We start from the raw sequence: 22,776 nt of genomic DNA, 5'->3' as shown, positions 1-22,776 counted from the left end.
AATACCATTCTTGGCTGGGTGCAATGTCTCACGCCTGTAATCCCAGCACTTTGGGAGGCTGAAGTGAGCGGATCACTTGAGGTCAGGAGTTCAAGACCAGCCTGGCCAACATGGTGAAACCCCGTCTCTACTACAAATACAAAAATTAGCTGGGTGTGGTGGTACGTGCCTGTAGTCCCAGCTACTTGGGAGGCTGAGGCACAAGAATCATTTGAACCCAGGAGGTGGAGGTTGCAGTGAGCCGAGATCATACCATGCACTCCAGCCTGGGTGATAGAAGGAGACTCTGTCTCAAAAAATAATAATAATAAATAAGTAAAATGGTGGTTAGCAACCTAAAAAATTGTATGGGAGATCCTAAAGTGAGGCCCTTAGATTCTAAATACCATTCTCTGCTAAAAGGAATCACAGGGTTTTCTGCAGAAATGGCTGATTCCAGGTCTAGAGAAGGGAAGAACTAGATTAGACTGGAATATCTTGGCATGCAAAGAAGCAAAGTAAAGAAAACAAAGAAGTGCTTGAAAACTAATGGGGAGAGAGGTGAGGCCACAGGTTGAAGGGGCTCCTACTGGCCAAATCTGGGACAATTTAAATATCAACAATGGTGGTGCGGTGGCTCACATCTGTAACCCCAATACTCTGGGAGGCTGAGGTGGGAGGATTACTTCAGCCCAGGAGTTCAAGACCAGCCTGGGAGACATAGTGAGACCCCATCTCTACAAAAAAAAAAAAAAAAAAAAAAAAAAGCTGGGTGTGGGGGTGCACGCCTGTGGTCCCAGCTCAGTTGGGGTGGGAGGATTGCTTGGGCCTGGAAGGTTGAGGCTGCAGTGAGCTGTTATCATGCCACTGTACTCCAGCTGGGCAACAGAGCAACACCCTGTCTCAAAATAAATATATATATAAGAATAATGAGGATAATTATTTTAACATATTTAATTTTTAAAAAACAATCTGTAAGTACATAGTGATAGTATTTTTATTTTTATTTTTTTTGAGATGGAGTTTCACTCTTGTTGCCCAGGCTAGAGTGCAATGGCGCAATCTCGGCACTGCAACCTTGCCTCCCGGGTTCAAGCAATTCTCCTGCCTCAGCCTCCTGAGTAGCTGGGATTACAGGCATATGCCACCATGCCCAGCTAATTTTGTAGTTTTAGTAAAGACGGGGTTTCTCCATTTTGGTCAGGCTGGTCGCAAACTCCTGACTTCAGGTGATCCACCAGCCTCGGTCTCCCAAAGTGCTGGGATTACAGGCATGAGCCACTGCGCCTGGCTGTGATAGTATTTTTAAAAAGGGGGAGTAGAGAGAGAGAAAATAGCCAACTAACAATAGAAGGAATGATGATAGAATTAGAAAATCACCATTTTGCATCTAAATATAATTCAGACAAGGATCTCCAATGCATTCTAAAATTGCTAAAAGTTTGTTAGGGAATAGGAAATTTGCAAGGTCTCAAGGTGTCACACATTTATTGACTAAAAACGGGAAAATATACCTTTATAACGAAGAGAACTAGAAGAAACCATTTTAACCAAGTGATCAAAGCTAGCATCACTGACATTGCCTGCCTCTTGAAGTGACATAGTGATTCAACATCACCTACATAGTATTCTTTCCAAAGTGTTGAACTTGAATCTAATCACAAAGAAATAAACAAATTCTTACGTTATAACTGGCTCATACTCTTCAAAATATCAACATTTAAAGAACCAAAAAAGGGAAGAAAGAGAGCTGTTCTAGATAAAGGAGACAGAAGAGAATGATAATCCAATGCAATCTTGGGTTGGATCTTGGATCAGAAAATTAAAAGTAGCTCACAAAAACATTTTTTGGATTGTTAGAAAAATTTAAATATGGACCATATGTAATATCATTCATTGCACAAAGTTAGATTTGTTGGATGTGTTAATGATTTTGTTGTTACATAGGAGGCTACTTTTATTCTTAGGTCCAAGCTGGAATATCCTGGGATAAAGTGTCATGAGGTCTATAATTCACCTTAAGTTATTCAGAAAAAAACAGAACAGCTGGGGCAAAATGTTAACAATGAAGTCTAAGTGAGTGCATATGGATATTCATTGTGTTATTTTTTCATCTTGTTGGTAATTTTTTTTTTCTTTTGAGAGAGTTTTGCTGTCACCCAAGCTGGAGTACAATGGCACAATCTCAGCTCATTGCAATGTCTGCCTCCCACGCTCAAACAATACTCCCACCTCAGCCTCCTGAGTAGCTGATACTACAGATGCGTGCCACCATGTTCAGTTAATTTTTTAACTTTTTTTTTGGTAGAGACAGGGTTTCATCATGTTGCCCAGGTTGGTCTTGAACTCCTGGGCTCAAGCAATCCACCTGCCTTGGTCTCCCAATGTTTGCTGGGATTGCAGGCCTGAGCCACTCCACCTGGCCTTCATGTTTATTTTCATAAACATGTTAGAAAGTTTGTGGGAGGTATTTACTGTAATACTGTTATATTGTTACATCAACAATGGATACAAGGATATGTATCCAAATGAATATGCAATTCCATATTCCATTGTATGCAATATGAAGATACATATCCATGATCTGGATGACTGCTGTTTTAATTCAGCTTCTGTTCCACCTTCTCCACCCAGCAGCACTCTTATTTTCTTTCTTCTTTTTTTTTTTTGAGATGGAGTTTCGCTCTTGTTGCCCAGGCTGGAGTGCAGTATCACGATCTCAGCTCACTGCAACCTCTGCCTCCCGGGTTCAAGCAATTCTCCTGCCTCAGCCTCCTGGGTAACTGGGATTACAGGCATGCCCCACCACACCTGGCTAATTTTTTTTTTTTTTTTGTATTTTTAGTAGAGACGGGGTTTCTCCATGTTGGTCAGGCTGGTGGTCTTGAACTCCTAACCTCAGATGATCTGCCTGCCTTGGCCTCCCAAAGTGCTGGGATAACAGGTGTGAGCCACTGCTCCCAGCCCCCTTATCTTCTATTAGTGCTCAGCTCTCCCCCTTTTGGCTCATGAGGTCTAGATAGGGCATATGAACCACATCCACCTGTCCCCAGGAACTGGTAGGCACATGTCTTAAGTTAGTCCAACCAGAGCCAACAGACACTAAGCCCAGGGCTTTTTGCTGGACATACTGGGAAAAGGCAGTATACTTTTCCCTGGAGGCCACCAAGCTGACTGGATGTGAACTGAACGATATGGTCATCTTTGGGAAGTAGCTGCCTGTGAATTAAGCTGACACAACAAAGAGCTAAAAGGAGAAAGTTTGCAGTGTTTGAGACACTGAATATAAACATACCTGAAGTTAGGTGAAACTGGGTTTCCCTGCCAGTGTCAGTTGTGTATTTCCTGCTTAAAACCTGAGGAGTCCTGACCACTGCAGGATGGAAATGCATAGAAAACGTAGATTCCTCCCACCGCATAACAAATAACCTCAAGTTCAGCAGCTTTGCTTAAAACAACACATACTTATTATCTCATAATTGCTGTGGGTAAGGAATCTGGGCATAGTTTAACTAGGTTCCTTGTTTTTTGGTTTCACAAGGCCACAACTAAGATGTCAGCCAGTCTGTGGTCTCATCCGGAGGCTCAACTGGGGAAGAATCTGATTCCAAGTTCATTCAGGTTGCTGGCAGACTTCTTTTCCTTGCACTTGTATTATTGAGAGCCCAGATTTTTGCTGGCTGTCAGCTGGAGGCTGCCTAAGGCCCTAGATGCTGCCCATAGTCTTTTGCCACATGGGCTCCCCCATACAGCTGCTCACTTTGTCAAGCCAACAGGAAGGGTCCAGCCAGCGAAGGTGTAATCCTCTACAACATAATATAACCATGAGCCTGACAGCCTATTACCTTTGCCATGGAATGTAACCCAGTCTTAGGAGTGACATCTCTTCACATTTGCCATATTCTATTGGTTAGCAGCAAGTCACAGATCCTATGTGCACTCATAAGGAGAGAATTACATGAAGGCATGACCAGGAGGCAGGAGACTACTGGAGGTCAGGTAAGGGTCTGTTCACCACTGATGGGATGGGAAGAATCCACTTACCAACTGCTATACCTGCCCTTACCCACTGCTAAGCACTTACTTACTGAGTACTTGTGAGTACTAAGTAACATACCCTGGTATTTATCCCTGTTCTTCCTAACAGTAGCTATCACTGGAAAACGGGAAGAAGGTGCAGTGCTGAAGAGCACTAGAACTTTCTGCTCTGCATATGGTATTGTTTGGGATCTTTACAGTGAGCATGTAATCATGTGTTATGTAATTTAAAAATGCAAATGAAAATCGTATATACAGTATGGCTTCAACTAAAATCTGCTCTCTCTCCACTTCTAGACCTTCCTACATACATACACATTCACGATTGGGGAAAAAAAAAAAGACTGGAAGGAAACAGGCCAAATGGGACAACTTATTAGCCTGGAGTGTTGGGTCTATGGGTGAATATTTTCTTCTTTTCTGTATTTCCCACAATTAAGGAATATAATTCAAATAATGAGAAGAAAAAAAAAACTCCAAGTGATTTGAAATGATTTTTGGGTCCAATTTTATGGCCAAAAATAAAGAAAACCCTCTTGTTTACCTTCTGTAGAAAGGCAATTTCCTGCCTGGGTGGTTGATGAAGTGTCTGTTCCAAGATCTCAAAGAAATAAATCAGATGTCAGCGGGGAACCCACACCTGCTTCCTCTCACACTGATAAAGAACAATTAACTCTCATTAGAACGTATCTGGCTTTGTCCCAGAACTAAGCATTATTTGAAAAAATATGGCAGGTTTTCTCCCTGCCTAAAAGCTACTGGAAGGTCCTAGTCAAGATGAGAAATAGAAGATTCTGTGCCAGACGGATTTGATACACTGACATGTTTAGTAACCAAATAGGCCAAACCCATGGCCATGTGAAAACAAACAAAACATATGCTTGATCTCATTTCTACGGCTAATTGGAGGACCTTGATGGGTCTTTGGATCCGTCTGCTTGTCTGTAAAATTATAGAACTGAATATGAGGAGCTTCTATCAGAGCTGACTGAAAACCACACTTGTAGTCAAATAAACAAAACAAAACTATGAGGTTTATTAGACTCGCTGGAGCAAGGGAGACTGTGTACTCAAGAACATCTCAGTAATGGGAGATGATAGGTGGCTTTTTTTTTTTTTTTTTTTTTAAAGAGATAGGGTCTCCCTCTGTTGCCCAGGTTGGAGTGCAGTGGTGTGACCATAGGTCACTGTAACCTCGAACTCCTGGGCTCAAGTGAACCTCCCACCTCAGCCTCCCAAGTAGCTAAGACTACAGGTGTGCACCACCATGCTAGGCTAATTTTTAAATTTTTTGTGGAGACATGATCTTGCTATATTGCCTAGGCTGGTCTGGGATTCCTGGACTCAAGTGATCCTCCCATCTCTGTCTCCCAAAGAGCTGGGATTATAGGCGTGAGCTGCTGAGCCCAGCTGATGGACTTCTTAAAGGGTTTTGGCTTGTGTTGGAACATTATGAGGGAGAATAAGTAATGGGGGCCAGTTCCGGGATGGATGTTGTCGAGAAGCAGGGATGATTTGGTGACTGAGTAGCTCAGTCATTGTTATCTAGGAGGGTTAAAATGGGGCTCCAGTTGTTATTGGCAAAGCAGCAGCAGTTGTTCAGAAAGGGGCAATGCTTATTAGAAGAAGGGAATGTTTAGTAATTTTTGCGCTCCCAAGACTGGCCTTGTCAATGTCGTTCTGAGTATTGTTTATATTCTGCTGGACACATGGTTGATTGTCTAGCAGGGCCGCTTTTCACTATCTCAGCTTCATTCGACTTTATAAACATGCCATCCAATAAAACTCAAATTGGAATGCACTTTACAACATAGAAAATGCTCTGTTTCCCTATGGGGGACTTCTTTGTGATGGTGGCATTTTCTCCACTTTTAACAAGGAAATTGAGGGTCAGAGATGGTAAGTGGCTTCTAAGGACCACAGCTACTTAAGTCATCAAGTCAGAAAAATAGTAGCATTCAGCTCTAAGTTAGTCCTGGTTTTGAAAATTGTTCATCTGACAAATCTGCACTGAGCACTTACTAAGTTTCTTGCACTATTCTGAGCTCCGAAGAGACAACTGTGATAGAGTTGAAATGTCAAGCCTGGAGTCCAGCTGGTGGGGTGGAAAGTGAAGAGGCAGCTCTGTGAAGCACAAGGACTGTGATGAGGGTGTTGTGGGAGCTCCTCACCAGGGAGGGATGCCATGCCCATATTCTACAGCTGCTGTAACAAATTTCCACAAACTTTGTGGCTTAAAACAACACAAATTTATTATCTTGCAGTTCTAGAGAGCATAAGTCTGGAGTAGGTTTCACTGGGCTAAAATCAAGGTGTCAGCAGGGCTACATTTCTTTGTAAAGGCTTTAGGGGAGAATCTGTTTCCTCATCTTTTTCAGCTTCTAGAGGCCTCCTGCAGTCTGTGGCTCAGAACCCCTTCCTTCCTCCACCTTCAAAGCCAAGAACGGCATTGCTGCAACCTCTGCTTCCCTTGTCACATCGTCGTCTCTGATTCTTCTGCTTCCTTTTCCATCTTTTAAGGATCCCTGTGGGGTAATTCAGGAAAATCTCCATAGTTTGTGATCCTTAACCATATTGGCAACACCCCCTTTGCCTTGTAAGATGACATATTTACAGGTTTCAGTGACGAGGGCAAAGAAGGGCACAGGCATCTTTGTAGGGGAGCATCATTCTGCCTACAAACACCTAGGCTACTATTTTTTTTCTTTTTGCAGGGAAAGATGGAGTTCTGATTTCACTAAGTGGCATCTATGCTGACATTAGGAGGGGACAAAAGTCAAGAAGGAAAGGTCTGGAAGCAGGAAGAAAGCTTGGTTAGTGCACTGGTGGACACACTAGTCAGCTATTGTTAGCTATTCCTCCTAATTTCAGGAATCCACAAAAGCAAAGATTTACTTTTCATTCCAGCCACATGTCCACTGTGGACATGCTTCATTCCAGGGCCTAGGCTGAAGGACAGCCCCTATCTGGGACATGCTAAACTCATGGAGGGGGAACGAGTTAGGTATCAGAGCCACAGATGGGACTCTTAAAGCTTCTGCTGAGGAAGGGAACTGTTCCACTAATATTTCACCACTAATATTTGGCTGGTGAGTCAAAGAAAGTCAGGTCATGTGGCCAAGGCTGATATCAGTGGGGCAGGAAGTGGGACAGGCAGTAATAATCAGAACAGTAATAGGCTAGCATAGTAGTCAAGAGACGAGGGTAGAATGAGATGTGGGGAGTGGCTTGAAAGTCATGGGGTAGTGAGGGTCAGGTCATGCATGACTTCAAAAACCAGTTTCCTTTTCACAATAGCCAAAACATAGAATCAACCTAAGTGCCTATTTATGGATGAACGGATAAAGAAAATGTGGCATATACACACAATGGAATATTACTCAGCCATAAAAAGAATGAAATCCTGTCATTTGTAGCAACATGGATGGAACTGGAGGTCATTATGTTCAGTAAAATAAACCAGGCACAGAAAAACAAATATTGCATGTACTGACTCATATGTGGGAGGTAAAAAATTGGATCTCATGGAGTGGACTGGCAGTTACCAGAGACCAGGAAAGGTAGCGGGGAGGAGGGAATGAAGAGAGGCCAATTAATGGATACAAATAGTTGATGGAATAAGACCCACTGTTTGATAAATCCATAGGGTGACTATAGTTCACAATAATCTATTTTACATTTTTAAATGGCTAGGATATTTAGAATATTTCCAGCATAAAGAAAAATAATTAAGGTGATGAATGTCCCAATGACACTAATCTTTACAAATTATGTGAATGTATTAAATTATCACATGTACCCCAATAATATGTATGTATTGATGTAAAATTTTAATAAAAATCCAGTTTCGTTTGTTAGAATGTAGGCTCCATGAGGGCAGGAAACAGGTCTCTGCCTTATCATTCTAGCCCAGTGTTTCTCAATTTTTTTTCATTATTACTACCTGTATGTCTTTTTTACATTACTACCTGTATGACTACTGTATATCTTTTTTATTTTTTTGAGACAAGGTTTTGCTCTGCTGTCCAGGCTGAAGTGCAGTGGCATGATCACAGCTCACTACAGCCTCAACTTCCCAGGCTCAAGTAAACCTCCCACCTCAGCCTACTGAGTAGCTGGGACTATAGATGCATGCCACCACAACCGGCTTTTTTTTTTTTTTTTTTTTTTTTTTTGGTAGAGATGGGGTTTCACCATGCTTCCCAGGCTGGTTGTGAATTCCTGAGCTCAAGCAATCTGCTTATCCTGGCTTCCCAAAGTACTGGGATTATAGGCATGAGCCACCATGCCCAGCCCACACGTACAATCCTAATACCACAGATATACTGTTACATACTGCATGCATATCTGGGCTCTTTATGCATGCAGTATGTAGTGATGAAAACAGTAAGGTATCTTTACCCTCCAAGGAAATTTAACCCCCTTGGGGGTGACATCACCTATGTTGAGAATATGTGTTCTAGTCCTAATTAAGTTTTAATTCTTTGATTCAAGTGACTTGTGCCATGTTTATGAATTAAAGCAAATTGCTAGTAGCTAAGTTTATTTGCAGGTGGTGTCTTTGGAAGTGATTAGCTCCTAAGGATGGATTAAGAATGGGATAAGTGCCCATAAAAGAGGCCCCAGACAGGAGAATGGTGTGAACCTGGGAGGTGGAGGTTGCAGTGAGCCAAAATCGCGCCACTGCACTCCAGCCTAGGCGACAGAGCGAGACTCCGTCTCAAGAAAACAAAACCAAACAACAAAAAAGAAGCCCCAGAGAGATCCCTCGCCCCTTCTGCCATGTGAGGTTACAGTAAGAAGACTGTCTGAGAGGAAGAGGACCCTCACTAGACACCACATCTGCTGATGCCTTCATCTTGGACTTCCCAGTCTCCAGAACTGTGAGAAGTAAACCGTGTTGTTGATAAGCCAGTCTATGTTCTTTTGTTATAGCAGCCAAAACAGACTAACAAAACTATGAACATCTATGGCCAGCAATATCTTCAGGCCATCTTTTGCTTTTAAATTCGTATGGCTTTTCCCATTTTGAGGGAAGCCCTGCCAAGCTGCTCGATCTAAATCCACACTATTGTCAACGTACCTGGCCAGTTGCAATTTCTCTTCTTTACTATGGTTTTAGAAACCAGATGAGCTGTATAAATAGGATAGATGCTGAGTGAAGGTCTAGGAAGCTCTAAAGACTCGTGCATGAGCTGAGTGCTTTGCCCGATTCAGTGAAGTTCATTGAACATCAAGTGCAGGCCAGTTATGTGCCAGACACTGTTCTAGGCACTGGGGATACGATAGTGGCTAAAAAAGCAATGTCATTCCCCTCAGGAGATCAGAAAGGTCCGAAGCCATTTCAGATTATGAGTTCTGGCAGCATGAGAGTGGTGGTGAGTCACACTAAGGTTGGTCAAAGGATGGAAGATGTTTGCCTTCAGACACGAAGGGCTCTACTCTTGATTACATTTTTTGGTTCGTCCCTGACTTGAATAAAGATGAGTTGACTGTGAATGTGGAGACCAAAAGTTTTTGGGGAATCTACAAATTCACTAATTTGGTGTTCTTAATACATAGCAAAGTACCTCCTCAGGTATAGCCTGTTCTCCACAAAATGAATTATTACTATTCAGCATTTGCATGTGGAACAACTGCAGTCTGTAGATGCCCAAACATAGATTTTTAAAGGTTTTCTCTGTTTAAAGAAGGTAGTGGTTCAGGGGCAGAGGGGGTTACCAAGCAGAAACAAAAAGTGATTTTTAATACAAAATACAAAATAACGCTGGCCTACTGGTCCCTACAGGGTTGGCTCCACCCTCCTCCTCTCCTCCTCTTGTCCCCCTCCAGCCACTCTGGCCTTCCTGCCAGTCTAGTTCTCCAACACACTAAGCGCATGCCCACTCAGAGGCTTTGTGTTTCTTGCTGAACCTACTGCGTAGAAATCCCACCCTGTATTTCACATGGCCCACCATCTTCATGCTCTGCCTGCAGAGAGAACTTTGCTGGTTACCCTCCAACCTACTCTCTACCTTCACCCCACTCTATTTTTCTTCATACACTTAATGCTGAGTGACGTGATGTGTATGTTTGCAGTCTTGTCTTTACCACTTCAGTGAAAGCTCCACAGGGGCAGGGACTCTGTGGTTGCTGACCACTCTATCCCCAGTTCCAGTGGCTAGTACAAAGGGTCCTCATAATTCAAATTACTTTGCAGTCTTATCGTGATTTAAAACAAAATTATTTCACTACCCACTTTTCTCCTTGAGACATCTTCTATAAATAAGCCTTCCATATGTAGCATGCTTGTCGCTCAAGTGTGCTTATGAGAGAGTTTCACTTATTTTGAGGTGTTTGTGTGTGTTTTTTTTTTTTTGACCACACAAAAAACCTATATTTTTATATTGGGGGGAGGGAGTAGAAAAGCAAGCCCCTATACTGGGCCCTATTCAGTGGCAGCTTCTTGTTCCATAGGATTAAGGAAGACTTTGAGGAAATAAAAGTTGTTTGGAAAAATCCAGGTGTAGTTGCTTTGTATGTTGTGATGGGTAGAAGGGATGAAGTGAAGTGTGAAGGCCCCTCATACCCTCCATCTTGCCTCAGACTATGTCCTGGAACCCTGGGGCGGAGAAAGCGCCACTTTCATTCCTGCTTCTTGGGATTGTTGACGGCCACGTAGTGATAGAGAACAACAAGCAAGAAGAGCGACACGCCCAGCATGTTGGCGAAGATGGCGAGCTGCACGTCGGTGATCATCCTGACCAGTCCGGCTCGGCTCCGACGCCGCCAGCGAACAAGCCCGAGGTAGGAGACCTGGACCGGAACTTCCGTTTGTGTGTTTTTATCGTGTCTCGAAAGCAGATCGCCGATTAGAAGTACGGAAGTTTGGGGCCGGGCTCATTGGCTCATGCCTGTTTAATACCAGGACTTTGGGAAGCTGAGGAGAGTGGATCACCAGAGGTCAGGAGTTTGAGACCAGCCTGGACAACATGGCAAAACCCCGTCTCTACTAAAAAAATACAAAAATCAGCTGGGCATGGTGGCAGAGACCTGTAATCCCAGCTACTTGGGAGGCTGAGGCAGGGAGAATTGCTTAAACCCGGGAGGCGGAGGTTGTGGTGAGCTGAGATCGCGCCACTGCACTCCAGACTGGGCGACAGAACAAGACTCCGTCCCCCGCCCACCAAAAAAAGAAGTATTAAGTTCAGAATCATTTAACTCATGTTCTTCTCATTCGGGAAAGAATAGGAATATAGTATCAGTCTCAATGTGTGCAGAACAGCCACAAAGACACCTTTCTCAGGTATTTCTTTTTTCTGGCCAATTAGAGCCTGAGGTCCCTTAGGTCTTTAGTCCTTAACTACCCCTGAGGCTTTACCAGTCCTTTCCTTCTACTTCCGACCAGACCAAGACACCCATACCAGCCTTTCCAACACTCAGCTGGCCTCTTACACCAGGGAGCTGGAGTCCAGCAAGACACATTTAAGCAGCTTCCACCTCCCTGCCCCACAGGGTGAGATGGGTCTTAGTTTTAAGGTAAAGCTGAACTGCCCTGACCAGACATTCTCTTCCCTCATTTACAGGGTTAACAGGGAAAGCCTATTTCCACCATATTTTAATAAAATCCATGCTTTTTCTTCGAAGTTTTTGTTCCATAGAAATAAATATGGCATTTTCTTTCTATTTTTTAAAAATACGTTACCCAGGCTGGTTTCAAATTCCTGAGCTCAAGCGATCCTCCCACCTCGGTCTCCCAAAGTGCTAGGATTACAAGTGTTAGCCAGCACGCCTGGCCCAAAATGGTGTTTTTCAGTAAGCAGAAAGTCTAGAGAAAGGGAAATTTTAGAATAATCTTATTTTCCAATTGACAACTATAAATAAAAAGCAGAAGAGCTCTGATAATATATATGTATGTGTAAATATATGCATACAATTGACAGTGTCTTTAAATAAATACATCAATTTGAGAAGGAAAAAACTCTGCTCTCATGCAACCCCTTTAATTAGGTCAAGAAAGTTTTGTGTCATCTGAGGATAAGTGAATGGTAGCACTTTAAAAAACTGCCTAGTTTGTTAGTAGTCAAGATTCCTGAAACTGAAACCCAATTAAATATTTAAGTAACTGCAGAAAACAGTCCCGGAAGCACGCTGTCAAACTATTTCCAAAGCCAAGAATGTTTAAAGACTGAACGAAGGACTTAGAGACAGCTCAACAAAAGCCAGGAGGACATCCACGGAGATGGAAAGTCTGGCAATACCTGATGATGAAGCATGTGCTGTTTCTGTTTGAAGTTTGTAACCTGGTTTTAATCATTTTCCAGAAGTATTTCCAAATCAGAAGAGAGGGGAAAAAATACCAAACCTTTAAAATACATTAACAAGGCCAGGCGTGGTGGCTCACTCCTGTAATCCCAGCACTTTTGGAGGTCGAGGTGGGCAGATCACCTGAGGTCAGGAGTTGGAGACCAACCTGGCCAACGTGGTAAAACCCCAGCTCTACTAAAAATACAAAAATTAGCCGGGCGTGGTGGCACATGCCTATAATCCCAGCTGCTCGCGAGAATGAGGCAGGAGAATCGCTTGAACCCAGGAGGTGGAAGGTGCAGTGAGCCAAGATCGTAACACTGCACTCCAGCCTAGATAATGTGGGACTCTGTCTCGAAAATAATAAAAAATAAAATAAAACAATAAAATAAAATAAAATATAAAATAAATTAAATAAATAAAATAAATAGAATAGAATAGAATAAAATAAAATAAAATATATTCACAAGACTAAACTGTTACTCTATTCTGTTTGAGAGCAGCCCTGACTTAACAGCTTAGACAGTAATGGGCTACCACACCTGAGTAAGACTGTGCCATAAGTCCTAGACAGACTTAGTCATGTGCCTGTACCTCCAATCCCAACATCTGCTTTCATATGATGGGGAACTTGCTGCATTTTTCACCCATGCCAAGTTGGAAAAAAAGGCCCAAACATACTTAAGATGACCTTTAAAACTTCATTTTCTGATGAAAAATAAGAAACATACACATCTAATAGTGTACCAGAACTTCTGAAGAATTTATAGGGCTCCTATGTCAATTAAAGTCATGATGGAGACACATTTAAAGAGTAGAAACTTCAGTCAGGCTTTCAGTGAGGCACCAAGCAGACTGCTCCCAAGATGTTCCCCCTGATAGGAAGGACTAAGCCCTTGCTCAGCCCAAGATCCACATATATTAATTACTTATGAAGAGAGTAGCCGGGTGACAGAACGACTTAAGAATTCAGACATGTACAGTGGCTTACGCTTGTAATTCCCACACCTTAGGAGGCCGAGGTGGGAGGACTGCTTGAGGCCAGGAGTTTGAGACCAATCTGGGTAACATAGTGAGACCCTATCTCTACAAAAAAAAAAAAAAAAAGAAAGAAAGAAAAAAAATAATGAGCCAAGCGTGGTGGTGCATGCCTGTAGTCACAATTCCTTTTGAGGCTGAGGTGGGAGGACTGCCTAAGCCTAGGAGTTTGCGGCTGCAGTGAGCTATGATGGTGCCCCTGCACTCTACCCTGGGTGCCACAGTAAGACCCCATTTCTAAAAATTAAAAAAAAAAAAGAGAAAGTTTAAATCAAGTTGGAGGATGTATAGATATAAAAATTAATTCAACATGGATCATAAACTTAAATGGAAAACCTAAAAGCATAAAATTTCTAGATGAAATGATAGGAGAAAATCTTCGTAACCTTGGGTTAGGCAAAGGTTTCTGTGATAGGAAGACAAAGTATGAACAAGAAAATTATAAAACTGACAAATTGGACACCTCAAAATTTAAAACTGCTCTTTGCTGGGTGTGGTAGCTCAAGCCTGTAATCCCAGCTACTCAGAAGCCTAAGGCCGGGGGATCACTTGAGTCCAAGAGTTCGAGGCTGCAGCTAGCTATGATTGTGCCACTGAACTCCAGCCTTGGTGACAGAGTAAGACTCTGTCTCTTTAAAAAATAAAAAGAATTCAGACATGTAGATGAAAGTCAAAACAGATAATACATTGGACCCAATGTAAAAGAGACAACACAATGGACATTTTCGAACAAAACGTCTCATTTTGAAGAATATCTCTGCACTAGAGTACCTTAAAAAAGCACAGGTTGCTAAGGCAGATTTGATACCTAAATGCTACAAGCAGGGGTTATGAGTATCATGAGCTAACCCAATGTATAGGCTGGAGAAAAGGAAAAAGGGAGGAGGAAGTCAATGAGTGAGTAAGAATCTGAGAAAGACAGCACAAGGAGATGGAAAGGGGAAGACAGGAGCGTCCACTGGAAAGAAGTGGCAAACACTAAGAATTACTAACAAGTGACTTCAGCTACTTTCTTTCTGGTTCTATACACTAAAGTCCACCTGGAAAGGTCTTGTTTAATGGGGATGAAAAAACCATTATTTTAGAAAAGAAAAATGCACATTTTTCTTTTATTTATGTATTTATAAAAAGATTTACACCAATCAGGCCTATAACATGTAAAAAGTAAATCTCTCTTTGCAAAGTTAAATATATGAAAATCCAAAAGCAGACTGAATTATCAAAAAAGAAAACTTTTTATTTTTGTCACTAAATACAATTAGTTTCCCTGATTATAACCCATAATCAATGTCACCTAACATACAGATGGTCTGTACAGAGATAAACAACCCCAGCAGCTTTCTCTACATATATATTAGGACCACTGAACTCAGAAAAAGCAGAGCTGAGCTTGTTAAATTATTGTCTGTTTTAGAAACTCTTACCATTTAAAGGAAATAGGAAGATTTAGGTAGAATACTTGTATAATAACTTAAAAAGTTAAAAGCTTATAGTGATAAAATAATCTTGTGCACTGTTCTCAGAAATTTTAGGCAACTGGCCTTCTTGCAGATCCCAAGTCTACAAAAAGACAACCAATCACTGCAACAACTGGGCTTGGTTCATTTGCCATATGGTTGGTCGTGGTGCATTTCTGGTGTATAAGTCAACAGAACAATCATGACCCAGAGGTGGAGCAAAGCCTAGAGAAAGAAAAAGCAATTTGTGGATTAGCCAATAAACCAATCTTTACCAAAGGCCCACTGTACACCGAGGGCAGGCATTATGTCTTACCTGCCTCAGTATCCCCTATGGGACACATGAAGGAATGAATGAAAGAAACAACTAAATGAGCTCAGTGCAATGGAGGGTAATAAAGACTTGCTACTCTTACAGAATTCAGTTTAGAGGAGTAAGCCCTGAACTTTAACACATTCACAATATGCATGTGTATGCAAAATAATCAATCAGGTGATTATAATGCAGAGTGATTAAAACTGCTAGATACACGTGAAGTTGGTTAGAAAACATTTTTAAAACAGTTATAGTCGGTATTTTGAAAGAGAGTTTAACCAATGTTTGGTGAAGAAGAGATGGGAAAATATTCTAGACAGGAATAATGTGTCAGGTTTCAGAGGCTGACATAGGGCCCAGAACACGATCCACAGTGACAAATTTAATTCCCTCATGGCAGTACTGAAATGATACAAGATTCCACTCGTTCTTGTCGCCCGGGCTGGACTACAAAGCCTCACCACTTTGTAGTGTGCCAGAAATCACATCTCCTGGGCACTACCTCATGACAGTGCCTGTGTTACTCATAATCACTAACACCTGGGAAATCAACCCCTCTGGGGCACATTCTGAATGCTTTCTGATAGCATTCAATTTTTTTGTACTCCCCACGCTTTTCTTTTTAAAAACTTGTTATTATGCTAGGTGCAGTGGCTCATGCCTGTAATCTCAGCACTTTGGGAGGCTGCGGCGGGCAGATCACTTGAGGTCAGGAGTTTGAGATCAGCTTGGCCAACAGAGTGAAAACCCATCTCCTAAATACACAAAAATTGCCAACATAGTGAAAACTCATCTCCTAAACATACAAAAATTCTCTGGGTGCAGTGGCGCGTGCCTGTAGCCCCAGCTACTCAGGAAGCTGAGGCAGGAGCATCGCTTGAACCCGGGAGGCGGAGATTGCAGTGAGCCAAGATCATGCCACTGCACTCCAGCCTGGGTGACAGAGCAAGACTCAGTCTCAGAACACAAAACAAAACAAAACAAAAATACAAAACCTGTTATTTAAAGGAATAACTCTTCCCTCTAGTGGATCACAGAGAAATTTCTTTTTAAAGAAAAGAAATTTCATTTCATTTTAAAGAAGTTTCTTTTCAAGAAAACAGCCCATCTTAATTCAACCCAACTACTTTTAAACATACCCACTCCAAATAGTAGCCTTCTTAGGCACACAGTACATGCGAAATGGCATCCAAACTACCATAACCATTTTACTAGAGGCAAGAAATCTGGGAGAAAGTAAATCAACCTTGAGGCTCTTTTAGAAAATAAAGCAAAACCCATGAAAACAATTAAAGCAACTGTACAACATCAAGATAAAAAACTGTTTTGTATTCAAATTGTTTTTATCATTAGAAGGGCTTTAAAATGGAGGTAACTATTAGACTGCATTTAAGTTAATTTCATTTGTAGGAAGAGTCTTTGAGGAATTTATATTCTAGACATAATGAATTGTCAATTTATACTCTACCAAAAGAAATCTTAATTACTAAAACTGAGTTCTCTCTTTCCAAACTGTCTGCTGGCTGGGTGCAGTGGCGCATGCCTGTAGTCCCAGCACTTTGGAAGGCCAAGGTGGAGGATCACTTGAGCCCAGAAGTTTGAGACCATCCTGGGCAACATGGTGAAACCCTATCTCTACAAAAAATACAAAACTTAGCTGGACGTGGTGGTGCACGCCTGCAGTCCCAGCTACTTAGGAGGCAAAGGTGGGAGGATGGCTTGAGCCTGGGAGGTAGAGGCAGCAGTAAGCCAAGATCGCACCACTGCACTCCAGCCTTGGCACAAGAGCCAGACCCTGTTTCAAAAAAAAAAATTGATTGCTAAAACATCAATAAGATCAGCAGCCAAAAAAAAAAAAAAAAAAAAAAAGGCCGGGCGCGGTGGCTCAAGCCTGTAATCCCAGCACTTTGGGAGGCCGAGACGGGCGGATCACGAGGTCAGGAGATCGAGACCATCCTGGCGAACACGGTGAAACCCCGTCTCTACTAAAAAATACAAAAAACTAGCCGGGCGAGGAGGCGGGCGCCTGTAGTCCCAGCTACACGGGAGGCTGAGGCAGGAGAATGGTGTGAACCCGGGAGGCGGAGCTTGCAGTGAGCTGAGATCCGGCCACTGCACTCTAGCCTGGGCGACAGAGTGAGACTCTATCTCAAAAAAAAAAAAAAAAAACACAAAACTAGTTAAAAATCAAATGCAGCATTGTTTATTCAAACAAGTTTACTTACCATATATATAATTACAAAAACTCGCGCTATGGGGTATCTTCGGAGAAAAATTCCCAGGCGAATACTGTGCAGACACAGGTATGGGGGAGAGAGGAGAGAGGAGAAGAGAGTCACACTCAAAACAAATCTTCCTCTGGCAATATCTAATGATGTTGATAAATTTCACTCATTTAAACTATGTGGCTACCACAGAAGAATAATTTTTATAGCAGATTGTTAAATGATTACTTGAAATAGTAATATAGAAATGTCACAGAAATAGTAATATAGAAATAGTAATATAGAAATGATAAAATGCCCTTATCATTATTTGGGGCTTGGCTGTTAAAACTTCAGCACAGGTATTTCTCTTAATTCTAGGGCCACAATTGTAGGAGGCAAACTTGATCCCTCTCTAAATCTTTGTTTTTTTTTTTTTTTTTGAGACAGAGTTTCACTCTTGTCGCCCAGGCTGGAGTGCAATGGCACGATCTCTGCCCACTGCAACCTCCGCTTCCTGGGTTCAAGCAATTCTCCAGCCTCAGCCTCCCGAGTAGCTGGGATTACAGGCATGCCGCTATTACCACACCTGGCTAATTTTTTTGTATTTTTAGTAGAGACAAGGTTTCACCATGTTGGCCAGGCTGCTCTCAAACTCCTGACCTCAGGTGATCCGCCTGCCTCAGCCTCCCAAAGTGGTGGGATTACAGACGTGAGCCACCGCACCCAGTCTAAATCTTTTTTAGTGGAATTAAAGAAGTTACGAAAGATAAAGTGGGTGCCAACTATGTGACTGGGGAAAGAAAGAGTCTGGTTGGCATTAACCTGTAAATAGCAATCTAGAAGCTTTTGCACAGATACATGCTTCTAAAAGGTACAAAACTATAAAAACTCATGCATTTGAATAAATAGTGTGGAAGCAATATACTGTCCAGACCTATTATGCCTCTGCAACATTTTTTCCCTATCAAAACAGGTACATGTAGAAGCAAATACCCCTTTTTCTGCTTCTTTCATTGCCACTAGCACAATGTCTTGCACACAGGTTCTCAAACAACTATGTATGTTGAACAAATGAATAGTTGAACTAGATGTGCTTGATTTGGAGATAATGGCTGTGGCACCCTATTTCTGAGGCTTCAGTCATCTTGGTATATCATTCTTCTTATTTTTAATACAACAGCTCAATTCTGACACAAAAAGGTATAAAAAGATTATGCCATAATTCATTAAAACTTTTCATTATAAACACTACAAAGAAAAAAGGCACAGTAGGTTATTTAGACAAGAACCTTATCAAGGCTATATGTAAACTATTAAAGTACTTTTTTTGATAAGGCAGATGTCTGCTAATATAAAAACTTACATATAAACATAAATTTTGTTATCTATATAAAATATATAATACCATGATTACTGTTCAGTTATATATAATAGCATCTTTTATTCTAATCACATGATAAAATTCTGGGATAAACCATTCAAATGGATACTTTTACATGAAGCAGAGGCTTTCTCAATAAAATCTAATGAAGTTTTTAAAAATAGAACTTATTATAGAAAGAAGAGACACAAGTCAGGGTTAATCATCTTCAATAAAATGTAGGCATTGGCAGCCCCTTGACATAATTTCTTGACACTGAAATCTCATGAAAGGAGTAAGTCACTTTAAATATAGACTCTGCCTGATGGGAGTCACTGTGATTGAAGCCATGAAAAACATAAAAACAGCTGATGGTCCATCACTCATCCCTACTGGCTGTGCTTACCTAAACTGATCGATTGAACTAGCAGCTTTGCGAACTTTTCCGTACATTCCTGCCAGATTAGTTTCTGTGTCATTAAAAAGAACAGGAACATTTCGCAGACGAGTGCCTGTTTAAATAAAAAAATAAATTAGTGTACTGACATAAAAATTAACTAAGACAATTATAATAGGAAATACACTGGATTACATGTGGAAGAAATTTTCAAGGGCAACTTTCTAAGCATCACCCCAAAGTAGATGAAACTATAAAGAAAGGACAGGTAAATCTGATGACATAAACGTTTAAACGTCCGTATCCACAACAAGAAAATTTTTTTAAATAAGAAAATGATTTTAGCAAAAATTAAGAAATTTACAAATACTAAGTGTTAATGGGTCCTCTGTTCCTGTGCGAGGAGGAGTGAGGCCAGGTGGTCTCTCCATGAAGCAGAGGACTCCCAAATGTGTAATCCAGCCCAGAGGCTTCATCCCCTGCCAGACTCATCCAACTGCCTATTCACTTCCATCTGGATGTCTAACAGGCACCCCAAAGCCTGCCTGACACTACAATTTGGAGTTCTTGCCTTAGCTGTCAACCTGCCTCAGCTGCCATTTCCCTGTCTCAGGACATCACAATTCCAATCCTTCCATCTGCTCAGGCCAAAACCCTGGACTCCTTTCTCTCAAACCCCGTATCTGATCTGCCAGCATATTCTGTCAGCTCACCTTTAAAATAAATTCTCAGTCCACCCTCACAATCCCACTCAGTTCTAGACTACCATCTCTCACATGGATTACTGCAATGGCTACCCACCCACCTCTGGCCTCCTCTCGCCCTGTCTCTCTGATTCCACTTTTAGCCCTTTGCAGTCTATTCTTGACACAGTAGTCAGAGGCAGCCTATTAAAGTGCAAGTCAGATCAGTCCCCCCTCTCAAGATCCTTCAATGGCTTCCTACCTCATTCAGAGTAAACGTCCCCATATGGGCCTCAACAGCCTACTCCAAGCTCTCTGGATTCATCTTACACAAGTGTCATCTCCACTCAGTCTACAGAGGCCCTAGCCTCCTTGTTGCTCCTGAAACCTGCCAGGAACATGCCTGCCTCAGGGCCTTTGCGCCTGCTCTTTCTGCCTGGAAAAGTTTTTTTCTGCGCCTCCTCATTGTTCACTCTCTTACCTCTTTTGGGACTTTAAAGCAGTGAAACTTTTCAGTGAGGTCTTCCCTGCCCACCCTATTTAAATTACAATGCCATCCCCATACCTGGCACCCAGTATCTCTTAAACAATTTTTTTTTGTTAAAAGAAATAACTTAAAGCCAAAGAACTGAGAAATTTGCTGAATGACAATTTGTAGACTTTATGAAGTTCTAAGATTAAAAATCTGATCTGTTGATGCTTATACTATCTTACACATTATTTTTTATTACATATGTTGGGAATCTATAGATTTCTTTATTAAAATTATAGAGCACAGATATGGTTATGTGCACCAGGTATTAGCTCTAATACTCGTAACTATTTACTGGAAGATTATTAAAGCAAATCTTGTTTCAAGTGTCCTGAAAGCTCCTCTCTACTGAACTCCTCGCCTTATCAGCATCATCTTCTTAAGTATCTCAGACATTTCAATATAATTATCAATCCTCAGACTATTTTCCCCAAGTCTAATACCAGTGAGGAATATTAACTAGTCCATTATCTGGTTCACTAACAACAATACTAAATAGTGCATGGAAAATTGAGCCCTTCATTGGATGAACTTTCTTTCAAATAAAAATGGTCTTTCTGTAATTTTTCAAAACCATGTTTGAATGAAATATTCTTTTGAGATTCCTTTTATGGTTACCTTCACCATTGTCAATTCCAGACATATTAATCGAGGACCCATTACTACTACTTCCAGAGGTGGAGTTCATCTGCTGTTCGAGGCGCTCCAGTTGAAAGACCAGCGAGTTCTTTTCTGTGCTGAGACTCTCCAGCATGGTCTGTTTCTGGATGAGAGTCTCTGTTAGCTGGTGGAGTCGATTTTCTAATTCAGACTGACTGCTATTGCTTAAAGTTTTATTGGTAAGCTGAAAGAGAAAGTGTTCACAAAATTGTTACATAAAATGAAAGTCCTATAATACAAAAATCACACTACTACATTTTCATAGGTAAACTGTGGCATTCATGGATTTCTCTAAACTCTATACTGACTCAATGTCTACAGAAGTGATTTTCAAAAACAGTGGGGTCATGAAATCAATTTGGTGGGTCAAAATCGGCATCTAAAAAAATGCAACAGAATAGAATGGGACATATTCTGATATTTATGTAACACATAGTATATAAAAGTGTAATTCTGTGAAACTCCTGTTTCGGTTTTGCACATGTAAGTGCATGTGAGTATTGAGACAGGATGTAAACTGTATTTCTTACTGAGGCAACACAGTCAAAATATTTCAAAGCATGGGTTTAGAGGACACAATCCATACTTTTCAATGGGGATTCAAAAGCCTCCATCATTCAACAGTTATGGTGCAGTGCAAAGATCACACTCTGAGGTTTTCATCTCTGCTCTGCAATTTTCAAGCTATTTGACTTCGGGTAAATTGCTGTACTTCTCTGAATCTGTTTCCTCATCTGTACATGAAGATGACAGCACCTGTTGCCCATGGTATTTAGGGACAGTAAATGATAGTTGTCCTAGGAGGCTCTGGTTGAAAGTTGGTACTTAACGACTTCCTTCATTCCATGTTCTATCTGGTAGTGTCTATGTCTGTCACCATCTCCCTCTACTCTCATCCAGCCTCTGCTTTGCCGGCCACGTTTCCTCTATTTGGAAACAGTCCTCTTCTCTTACCTAGGCTCCACCTGCCTTTCTTTCTTATAAATCCCTTACAGCACTCCCCACAAATTCAGCACACCACAACAAATAACTACCAGATGGAATTATATTGAATATAAACTAAGATTTACTACTTAAAAAAGAATGCTCCATTTTAATATTGCACTGTGATCCCCTAATCAACATACTTCATACTCTTTATTGAAGTCCTCTCCAATCACTCTAGCCCAGGTTAATCTTAGCCTTCTTGGTAAGTGTCTTGGTATTTATCAGTCACTCCAATAACGCTGTTTTATGGGAGTCAATTTTGCCTCCTCAATGAAACTGTAAGTCAGCTTCATGTGGGTAAGAATCATTGTCTACATCAATACAGGTTTGAAAAAAGTTTGATCTAAGTTTAAAACCCCAGCTCTGACATTTCCTAGCTACAATATCTTGGGAAAGCTATTAAATCTGAGCCTGTTTCCTTGTTCATGGATACGATGCTTACTTAAATTAACATATAAAACACCTAACATGCTACCTGTCATATGGCAGGCACTTAAAAAATTAGCTTCCTTTCTTACGAATTCTTTACAACACTCCCCACAAATTAAGCACACCATAACAAATAACCAGATGGAATTTCAGTATAAACTAAAGTTTACTATTTTTAAAAGAATGCTCAATTTTAGGATTGTACTATGATCCCCTAATCAACATACTTCAAGATTTTTTAATCAAGGTAAAATCTATATAGTGAAATACCCAGGTATTAAGCATAAAATGAATTGTGACAAATGTTTGACGGTATAGCCAACATCCAGATCAAAACAAAGAATATTTCCATTACCCTAGACAACCACTATTCTGATTTCTATTACCAGAATTTAGTTTTGCCTGTT

General features: G+C 41.2%; 2 protein-coding genes across 5 annotated transcripts in view; both read right to left on the bottom strand.

Moving 5' to 3' along the window:
* Positions 1-10,444: 10,444 nt before the first annotated feature.
* LOC135972042 (dolichyl-diphosphooligosaccharide--protein glycosyltransferase subunit 4) lies at positions 10,445-10,828 on the bottom strand. The gene has a single exon (XM_065549269.2). It carries the CDS (start codon positions 10,753-10,755, stop codon positions 10,642-10,644), a length of 114 nt encoding a protein of 37 aa, XP_065405341.1. The 5' UTR covers positions 10,756-10,828; the 3' UTR covers positions 10,445-10,641.
* Positions 10,829-14,557: 3,729 nt separating this feature from the next.
* Positions 14,558-22,776, bottom strand: part of GOLGA5 (golgin A5) — a 46,319-nt gene continuing 38,100 nt past the window's right edge. For all 4 annotated transcript variants that reach the window (XM_045396892.2, XM_005562056.4, XM_045396893.2 and 1 more), the window contains 4 exons: positions 20,912-21,137; positions 19,088-19,193; positions 17,340-17,403; positions 14,558-15,023 (listed from right to left, as the gene is read on the bottom strand). In XM_045396892.2, the coding sequence (XP_045252827.1) occupies positions 14,943-15,023; positions 17,340-17,403; positions 19,088-19,193; positions 20,912-21,137 (477 nt within the window). In that variant the 3' untranslated portion in view covers positions 14,558-14,942. The remainder of the gene's footprint in view (positions 15,024-17,339; positions 17,404-19,087; positions 19,194-20,911; positions 21,138-22,776) is intronic.

This window comes from Macaca fascicularis, chromosome 7, assembly GCF_037993035.2.
Source record: "Macaca fascicularis isolate 582-1 chromosome 7, T2T-MFA8v1.1".
Classification (NCBI taxonomy): domain Eukaryota; kingdom Metazoa; phylum Chordata; class Mammalia; order Primates; family Cercopithecidae; genus Macaca; species Macaca fascicularis.
Note: the sequence above shows the minus strand (reverse complement) of the source record. Positions and strands in the feature narration are given on the sequence as shown.

Coding starts and splice junctions, on each gene's coding strand:
- LOC135972042 (XM_065549269.2), bottom strand. CDS start 10,755: ATGATCACCGACGTGCAGCTCGCCATCTTCGCCAACATGCTGGGCGTG.